The sequence below is a fragment of the Oryzias melastigma genome, linkage group LG17, assembly GCF_002922805.2.
Source record: "Oryzias melastigma strain HK-1 linkage group LG17, ASM292280v2, whole genome shotgun sequence".
NCBI classification, from domain to species: domain Eukaryota; kingdom Metazoa; phylum Chordata; class Actinopteri; order Beloniformes; family Adrianichthyidae; genus Oryzias; species Oryzias melastigma.
In genome coordinates, this window is record NC_050528.1 from 23,889,657 (window position 1) to 23,900,038 (window position 10,382).

General features: G+C 40.8%; 1 protein-coding gene across 1 annotated transcript in view; it reads left to right on the plus strand.

Annotated features, from left to right (window-relative positions):
• The first annotated feature begins 4,519 nt into the window (after nucleotides 1–4,519).
• The window catches only part of LOC112147828 (BMP/retinoic acid-inducible neural-specific protein 3), a 36,229-nt gene continuing 30,366 nt past the window's right edge, over nucleotides 4,520–10,382 (plus strand). The window contains exons 1-2 of the mRNA XM_024274455.2: nucleotides 4,520–5,245; nucleotides 5,371–5,659. Of these exons, the coding sequence (XP_024130223.1) occupies nucleotides 5,403–5,659 (257 nt within the window). The 5' untranslated portion in view covers nucleotides 4,520–5,245; nucleotides 5,371–5,402. The remainder of the gene's footprint in view (nucleotides 5,246–5,370; nucleotides 5,660–10,382) is intronic.

The window sequence follows — 10,382 nt, forward strand, 5'->3', positions numbered from 1 at the left end:
CATCCTGGGCTCTTCATTACTGCTCCTCCGCGCACATGCCCGGGCTGGAGACGTTTGTTTTCAGCCACGTCAGCCCCCTTTCACACCGTCTTCCTGGAATTATTCAGAACTTCTCCGCCCCATCTCATCTGCTCGCAAAAGGTGATATGGCAGAACGTCGGGGAGTAAATGTTCCAAAATGGCTTGCACTAATCCTAAAGCTCAGCATGCAGCCGAGGCGGGAGGGATCAGTCAAACGAGAGATAACAGAGAATTTGTGCAAAGCGGAAAAAACAAAGACTCTAAATGAGGGGAAAACAGACTGCTTGCTGAGGGCAGAGAAGGAGATGTGGATCTGTTTGACTGTGAAAGTGGGAAGGAAATGGAATAGTGAAATAAAAAAGAAAGGATGAGTTACTTTATTTGAATAGCTGCACATCCCAGCAGCAAAAATACTAACTTTAATAGAACACAGCAACTTTCAGACCACAGAGGAGTGCGTTTATGAGAGAAAACCTCTAATACTTTCCCATTTACTCAAAGTACGAGCTATTGCGGCAGCCACAAACATTCACCGTCTTTCATTTTGTAGTAAACATCTAAGGATTTTAGTTTGGGTTTCATTCACATCATAAAAACATCTCATATTTACAGAGGACTGATCATCTCTGATGCTCCTCTCAAAGTTTTGAATGGCAATCTGGCTACTGTTGGGCAAAGGGTCACCAGTCTTTTGCAGGGCCACAATCGCACTCCCATGTATTTAGGAACATTATTTAAACAATTTATAGTACCCAATTAACCTATGAATTATTATTTTGGACTGTGGGAGGAAGCCCGATTCCCTGGAGAAAACCTTCACACGTACGGGGAGAACATTCAAACTCCACGCAGGAAGGTCCCAGCTGAATCAGGGAATTCTTGCTGGGAGGCAAGAGAGCTAACCATTGTGCCACCGAACAGCCTGACAAACTAATCATTTTGACAAAAAAATGTTTTTTTGCTTTGGGAATGATTAACTTTTGGGTCGACTGCACGTCTGACTGTTAAGACCCCTGTGACCTTTTTTTAATGAGGATAAAACAGTCTGATCTTCTTCTCATTTTTCAGTTTTATTCCTGACTTACTTTAAAATTTGAAAAAGTTAGCATTTCCCTTTTCAATCTATTTATATATTTGGCCATCAAGGTGTAAAACTTTCCTAATGAATTCTTCTATTCTAACTGCACTACATAAAACATCTAAATTGTATTTATCCGCCTGCTTTGTGTCATTTTGTTTCCAGTCATGTCTCTATGAGCTGACACACAAATAAGTCTGATTTTATCTACTGGTTACTAAAATCTGTGAATTTCTATGAAACACGTGTGGTGAAAAGTAGGAGTTAGAAAGCAGCTGTGATGATCACAGATCCAAACAAGATGAAGCTTTTGAAGAGAAGAGATCTGAACAGAAGCAGGTGAATTCAGTAAAATTAGTGGTACAGAAACACTTTTTCTACATCTCTAGTTTAACCTTTTAACCTCAGCTCAAAGACAAAGAACAGAAGAAAAAAAATAACCACGTTAAGAAGAACAAAACCCTGAAACGCACTAGATCAGAACTATTTGCTTCAAGAATACTTATAAAAAGCTTGTACTGATATTGGTTTTAACATAAAGAGAGCTGAGAATTCTAAAACTGCTGCTTTACCACAACATTACAATCTTCTTTCTATGTAATCATTCTTTTTCAGCGTACCTTTGTATGTACCAAGGGGAATGCAGGCCTAAATGCCTTTCAAAAGGACAAAGGAAGCGACAGACGACCTTTACTTTGGTTGAATTATGAGCTGCTGCCCAAAAGAAAGAGCTCCGTGCATCATGTGATAACCTCCTGTAAAACTAGACAAGCATCTCATTGACTGCTCCAAGACACTTAAAGTCACAAATTTCAGGCAACAAAAGAAGGGTCCCAGCCAGGATTCAATCCAGGACTTCCTGCTGTGAAACAAGAGTGCTAACCACTATACCACCAAGAAAACAAACAAAACTAAACACAGAAATGAATGGCTTTGAGTTTACCCAAAACCAAATGTTTGTGTGACCTTTCTCTCAATTCCCTATAGAACGGAATACGCAGTTTTTGCTGCCTAGCTTTCATAATTTTCACTTTTATACTACGTTCACACCAAATGCAATTTACACAGCAAACTCGTGGTCACCAGCTCTTTATGAAGTCAAATTTTCATCAAAAAACGTGTCCAAATTTGCATGTGGGAGGAGTTAAAATCAAAAGTTTTTAACATTTTCACTAGATTGTGAAAGATCTAGATGATGTTGAAATATCAGGTTAACCTTAACACCAGAGATTTTGCTGATGTCACCTAAACAACATGCACTCTTTGACATATTCTAATCGTTGAGTGTTTACATGCATAAACGGTTAAAGAGTTGAAAGAATATAAAAACTGTATGTCATATCACTACTATGTCTAAGTTTGTGAGATTATTCAGTCCATACCAGTCTGATGAGCTTCACCATCTATGAATGATGGCTGCTTTCAGCGGTACTTCCATCTTTCTGTGGCCCAGTTTGACAGCTTGTAGTCCCAATTCTAGAAAGAAAATTAGAGAACCTTTTTTATTATCATCTTAATACAAATAATAAAATCATCCTAAATTTCAAGACATACAGAAACGATCAAATAGTCCTCCGTGTTAATGTTGAACTCTCCCAGCTGTTCACATCATTACCACGTCAATACTAAAGTTGAGTTTCTGATTGGCTGACACAATGTACAAAAGGACCAAAATTCTAATTTTTTAAACTCTAGATACAACTCGTCGGACTTTTTGACAATCTGTGCTGCCATGCTGCTCTAAACAGTGCTGCTGTTAGAGAGTCATGGTGCACTAAACGCTCAAATTGTCCCACAGGACCTCTCAATTTAGCATTGTGATGCAACATTGAAAAACTTCAATCCCTCTTCGATCAACCCAGATTGATGATTTGCATTCCACATTAGTCCAAGGGGAGAAAAAAAAAGAATACATTTAGGGGATCTTTTTTATTATTGTATCAATGAAAATAAGAAAAAACATAATAAAGCTGCTCTGCTGTGTCCTGTTAGCCGGCATAACGAGCGTGCGCTCGCTCCAGCCCCTTGGGCCCTGCAACAGACAGAAGGGGTCAGCGCACTGTCTCCCCCTCTGGTCACCAGTGATAGCCATCTCCAGAGTATTGACTGTACTACATCTCCCAGAAACCCCAGCACACAGTTCCTCTGGATACTGCTCAGCTATCTCTCATTCACCAATCACCCACAGGACACTTAAGCACTGAACAGAGCCTTACTCAGGATTGTTTGTGCCATCCTGCCTGCATTACCGAGCGTTTCTATCTGGACGTTTCTTCTGTTTCTGACCCTGCTTTATCTCTGACAACCCGCTGCCTGCCCTGACCCTCACCTGGACTCTAACAACTCTAGTCTCTTCTGAGATGATCCCATGCTTGTGGTTGACCCCTGCCTGTCTGACCCTGAATTTAGCTTTGTGATCTTTTAGCTGAACTAACAAACCTGCAGCACGTGGAACCAGCTGTCTGCCCGTTTAGGACACTGGCAACATGTCTAGGGTGGTACCCCGCCTTCGGCCAACGCTGGCCGGGATGGCGTCTGGCAATCACATGGCCCCAAAAGGGATACAAAGGGTCTGTGACTGTAAAGCTTATGTTCTTCGAAGAAAGCAGAAAAGCGCCATTTATATGTCATACAGCAGGTTAAGAAAATTGATGGACAGACGGACAGATGGATTGAAGGAAGTTCAGGATGACAATGCTAGGATCAATCTCACATGTTGGATTTGTACTTCACCAGCCGATGAACACGTCTCATGCAAAAAGCTGAGTCCCTGATTGGTTGACGCAATACCTTGTTAGAGTTTAGATTTTTTTTTTATGTGACGCCGCAAAGTTCAAATCACATCGAAGGACCTAAGATCACGTCTGTGAAACTCTGGGCCCTCGACCCACGAATCAAAATTGATGTGAAAAAAGGTTCAGAGAGCTTGATTGTCCATTTGGTTTCATACTGTTACTGAACCATACTTAGGTACACTTGGTAGCAAACATGTCTTCAGGCTAACTGGATTCCATATAATTCAAGTGAACAACAAATAGGAAAGTCATTTAGCCTGAACTGTACAAGTTGGGTGTCCTCGACCTTAGAAAAGCAGCAATGTTTCATGTTAAAACTGATATTGCATCTGTGAAAAACATACCAAAAAAGTAGAGTTTGTTTTCATTTTTGACAGAAATAATTTCAGCCAACTGCCTTTAGAAATCCAGTCAGTACCAGGTCTGCAATAAATTTCCGCATTATTTATTGTCCTTTAGCTGAGGTTTTTGTCCCAGGACACACAAAGGGTACGTAGAAACATTTCCACTCGTCATGTCATCCGTCTTTAACCTGTGTGTGAAGGATTGCCTCAGGTGGCAGAGATGCTGCCACGAGCAAAGCCAGGGGAGAAAAATCCAAATCAGCTCTCTGCTGTCAGCTGCTGTAGGCAGAAATGAAGGGGGGTGATGGGAATTTTAATAGCAGATGTGATTGCAGCTTATAAATAACAATTTAAGCCGCAGTGCATCTAAACTGAGGAGCTCCGAGCTTCTGTTTTAATGGAAAAGGGAAGTTTCATATACAAGAAAAAACGCATTTAAAGCCATTTTACGCAGCAATATTTCAACTTGGATTCAACCAAATGAGGATGACTGCCACCATCCTCATCCTCAGGAGTGCCAAAAAACTTCATATTCATCAGGATGCTCTCGCTCGCCCTCTCACTTGCTATCTCACTTGCTTAAAGAGAGTCGGGCAGAAGAAGAAGAAGAAGCGCTCTCTTTGTTGAAGCGCGCGCTCGTTCAGTCGTTTTCCCGCACGTCAATGGAAAGGACGAGAGCCGCGCATCAGTGGTCTGACTCCAGCCTGCGTTTCTCTGCGGCAGCTGGACGGATTTAACCTGCTGAGCTCCGCCTCTGTGGTCGCGTCGGAGCGCGCGGACGTTCCCGGGATGGACTGGAGCTTCTCCATGCGCGCGCGGCGGATGCTGGATCATACCCCCCGATCCAAGTTGCGCGACAGCAGAAACAAGTTGCAGTGTCTCTCACGAGGACTCTGAGCTGCTTTTGTGATCCTTGAATCAGAACATTTTTTAATCATTTTACAAAATATTAAATCGGTGGATTTCATCCTTTTTCAAAGATCGTTTATTTCTTACAGCAAAAGCAGGTGAGTTAAGTACAAAATTGAAAACAAATGTGACAAAATTCATAGTGACACCCCCGTTAGATCCACATGACGGATCTTAACGGTGTTCCACATCTGCGCAACTTTTCCCTGATTTTCTTCCTCAGTCTGGAGAGAATGAGGTGTCGCTGGGTGAAGAATGAGCTGTCAGAGAATCAGTCATAGGCGGCTGTTTCTGTCATGGGAGGGGCTGGCCCTCAGCCTGTGGCTGTGCTGCTGCGGCTGGACCTGCGGGGTGACCCCCGCCGGAGCCGCGGCAGCCGGACCCGGCGACGGCGCGCCGCGCGCCCTGGAGTGGCTGCTGTCCGATAAAGGGCCCTTCCACCAGTCTCTAGAGTTCACGGAAGCTCTGGAGAGGTACCAGCAGGGCTTCACCACCAGATACAAGATCTATAGGTAAGACCTGCACTGCATCATCATCTTACCTGCAAAATCTGTGTTTATGCAACATTTTGTGGTGTTGGATTTATTTTTTACCACATAGTTCGCTGCCTCAGAATGACTCCAGCAGCAGGAATGCATCCTCTGATTTCCACATGACACTGTACCGTATAGTCAGTTGTGTGCAGCTTTGTGTCACACACATTGATCAATCAGAGGATGTAATGTGGGGTTCAGCTTATTGCCCAAGGACACGCTGACAAGTGGACTGCAGAGAGATCAAACTCTAAACCACTTCTCTGCATCCTAATTCAAACCTGTCAAAAATTCTCCACATCTATTTCTGCTTTGAAAAAAAGGTTCCATTCATGAATATGCATTTTACAACTTGATGTTTTGTCTTAGAGTCTTATAGATTTTTAGTTAAAGAGTAAAAAGTTAATTTTTTTTCTGGTGGAAAACAGCCAGCGGCTCTAATCAAATGAAAAAAAAAAACCTAGTATGCAACTCTAGGTGAATAAATGATTTGCTCTGTTATCCTCTCTCATGAATCTTTTGGACTGCTGTGTTTAGTGCAAAATGTGTTGTTTTTTTTGCCTGCAGCTACAGCCTCACCACAGTCCACTGACACTGGCTTCTTTTCCTCTAATTAGTAACAGTAATCGGCAGTTACAAAGAAGCAAGCGGTGCAGGCTGCCAGAGGTGTCGAGCGTTTGTCCTGGCTGGCTGACATGTTTTAATCCGGAGCAGTCGCTCGTGTTTTCTGTACACTGCAGGCTCGCATTTTCAACTCTCCAGCTGGTTTTGGGAACAGAGACTTTAAGGATGCGTTAGGATGCTGTTGCAGAAAGAGTTGGTTGTTGATTTAAGAGTTTTTTAGCTAATGTGGGAACAAAAAAGTCCAATTTGGAACATTTGTGTTTGGGGTACACTTGTAATTTGAATGAAATTTGATTCAAGTGATTTCAATCCATTTGACATCTAATCTTACTTTTACTCCAGTTAAGTCAACGTAAATATTTCCTCTAAAACTCTCACGTCTTATAGTTTTGAGTTCAGAGGTGTCCAAACTTTTCCAAAAAGTGGGTCTGATTCCATGAGGTTAAAGTTTGAGAGCTGTGAGGCTTTCCAGCTGCATATTTCCTTACCACCATCATTAAATGAAAATTATTGACCAACATTGATAAATATTTAGCAAGTTTTGCCAAAAATCACTTTGGTTTTCATATTTGAAGGCCACACTAAACTCAAATAAGAGTTTAATTAATAAAAAAGCAAAGGAAAGGAAAGGAAGTTTGGAAAAATAAATCATTTTAATTTAATTTGAAAAACAAACATGGTTTAGTGTCATTTGAAAGAAACGGTTAATGTTGAGGCTGAATTAGATCTTAAATTTAAAACATGTTAACATTAAAATAATATATGTTATTGAGAAGTAACAAATATTAGGAGTTTTGTTCACAGAGCTGTCCCTTGTAATGTGGCTTTAGCATAGAGGCTGGAGAAGGGGGTTGTAGCCAAAGGGGTCACCAGTTTAATCCTCATGGGCTTGGATGATGTTGGAGACCATGTTATATTCAGCCACAGGTCTTCAGAGTTTGTCATTGTAGAGAGATGACTCACATAAGTTCTGCCCACCCAGTTTGCACACCTGTAGCAGAAGCCCACAAAGCCTTTCCAAAACCTCCAAGAAATAGAAGAATACTTTGTAAAGTTGATACAAGTAAAAAAGAAATAAATGTAGCATAAGTCGGCACTGGTTCATGAACCATTTCAACTTCATTTCCCCCCCCCCAGTTTTCCCTTTAACACCAGCGCTTTAACTCCAGTGTTTACATTCTTTTGACCACCGTGACTCTTCAGCCTGAGGACTCTGAAGCGAAAAAAGCAGCAAAGCTGATATCAAACAGCACTGTTCTGAGTCAGCTGATGTACAGTGATCGTTGAAGAGTGACAGTATGTCAAAGAGTGTGTATTTTTTAGGTGTTGCTGGTGAAATCTCCAGTGTTAAAGGGTTAAATTGGTGTTGTTTAGCGTTTGTACATGTTTGTCATCAACCTTGAAATAGAACTGAAATTGATCCAACAAAATATTTTATTTAAAAGCTTTTTTTTGGAGAACTTTTCTGACTTAATCATTTGTGTAGTTTCTTGTGTTGTTAAATGTTATGTTTCTCTGGTTCTTGAGATGCACCAAACATGAGAGATCTTCTGTTCACACCTCACATGTGAGCTAAGGATTCTGTTTGTGCCTCCGCTAGCTAATGTTTTGTGTTCTCTCCTCTATGGCGTGTAACCTGGTAGCATAAGTAAAGTGAGTGCCCCCCCTCCCCACCACGTGCCCACCATTTGATAACACAGTCGACAACCTTTTTATTTAGCCTGCCTTACAGACGGAAAATGACATGCAGACTTCAAGCCAAAACCCCAAGATCTCCTGTCTGCAGACAACAACATGGCCCCAAGATGGCACCAGATACTCATTAGGTGGAAGTCCTCAACCGAAGTTCGGTCGAAGTTCACGCTCTTCCCTATAGAAAACCACTAAACTGGGTTAGGGTTATGGTTAAGAGTCTTCTAGTATAAATCCTCAAATTCAGCTTCCAGGTAATGATGAGTTTAATGATGTTTTTGCGCGCCCTCAAAAACCCTGGCAGCTGCTGTCCCGCCCCCTGGTGGCCTGTTAAGCTTGTGGCAGTTAAGGATTTATTGACATCACAAGTTCTCTGAAAAAAATGCCTAACCTGAAGCAAATTCATTTGGATAGAGTGAGGTAAACACTTTAGCCACATCAGAAGCGTTTGTCACGTTAACAGATTCACAGTACCTGGAACTTCCAACCTTGTTTGCTACGAAAAAAAAAAAAAAAAAAAGACTGATACCAGTACAACAAATGTTACTGTGACTACGCTACCTCCCAGCCTTGATAGTATAAAAAAAGAAAAAAGTCCAACACCGCTACACGTCAGCCATGTTAGCCACGTTAGCCGATACCTTAACCTCCAACCTTGTTTGCAACACAAAAAAACACATTGACACCTTTACAACAAATTTTACTGTAAATATGCCAACTCACAACCTTAATATTAAGACAGAAATAAATAAATAAACCCAGTCCAACACAGCTACACGTTAGCCACGTTAGTATATTCACAATAACACCCAAACTTGTTTTAAAAACCCCTCAAAAAATAAAATAAAAATCAGAATAAAATTTCTGACTGTGCCGACCGTGTACCTCTCAAAAAGCATCAACATCAGTAAACACAACCAGAAATGATATGAGTCGCACTGGATTAATTATAAGGCACATTGTCATTAAAAATAAATAAATAAAGGCTTGCTATAAGTGTTCCTTATATATTGTGAAAAATACAGTACAACTTCATTACTTGCAGCTCCATAATTTACCTTACTAACCAAACAATTTTTTCCCACTTATTCAAAAAACTTATTTTAATCAAAAATCTCTATTTAAACAGCATTGAAAAAAGAAAAAATTGCCAACTTTTTTGACTCCCAAGAAATGTTCATCTTTATCTTGCAAAGCAGAGACTTTCACCTCGACCAGCCTGATGGCCCACATCATCAGCTGCCACTGTTTGTCATGCGATGCCCTTTAGAGACATGTCTTGCTGAACTGTAAGCCGTCTCTCTGTGTCTCTCTGCCTGCATAACCCCAGTTAATGCACATTTGTCAGCGCGCCGCCTGTCGCTGCGCAAGCCTTCCTCTCCTCCTGGGAGACCGTCAAATCACTGCCGTGAGAAAAACGAGCAACTGAGAAATAATTGGGGTACTGGGACAGCGTGGATGGTGTCATTACAGGCCATCACTGTAACGAAAGGACGGGCAGGAGTGTCCGTCGGCCGGACGGACGGCTGCTTAGCCTCCTGCTATTCCATCAGCATGCACACGGGGGGAAGCAAAAGACACCCCAAAAGAATCTGTCAGTAAAGGGAGTTCAGCTGTAAATCCGGATTGTCAAAAATATAGGTCCATAGATCTGAAAATGTCAGTCTGTCAGTAGAGTTCAGAAGAAAATAAAATATTTAAAACAAAACGCAGATTTAGAATCAGTTGGACTAATTAAAAAAAACAAATCTGCATGTTCATCCACCTAATCTGTCCCATAATTCCTGAGGGTTTAGTAGGAATCCCAATACAACAATGTGTTTTTCTATTGTTGCAGGGTTTGCACATTTGTTAGCACGTTACATCAATTGGTCAGCACTATTTTAATACACAGAAAAACTGTCATCTCATCAAAAGTGACAAAAACTTGCTAAATGTCATAAAATAAAATTTGACAGACTTTACAAATGGAAAACCAGTGATGTTTAGCTGGTTCCATTAGGTCAACAGGTTCATGACAGCTCAGGTTGGGTGTGTTTTCTCAAAACGTGAAAACATCTGTCTTTATATTTTAACGATTTCTTTCATAGCATCTTTGAAATGAGAAAACTTACCCCAACACATGTATGGATGATAGGGGTGTGTATGTTTCCATCTCACACGATTCAATACACATCTCGATACACGAATTGAAAAAGATATTCCTAATTTTGTGATGATACACTACAGACTGATTTGTTTGCCTAACTTAATACAATCTACATATTTTTCATTCTTTTGGCATTCAAAAATATAAAAGTATGTTTTTAAATAAATATAGTCTTTTACCTAATTGACACTTTTTATTTTGATCAACAAAAAATGTACATAACTTCAAGCAAAAAAA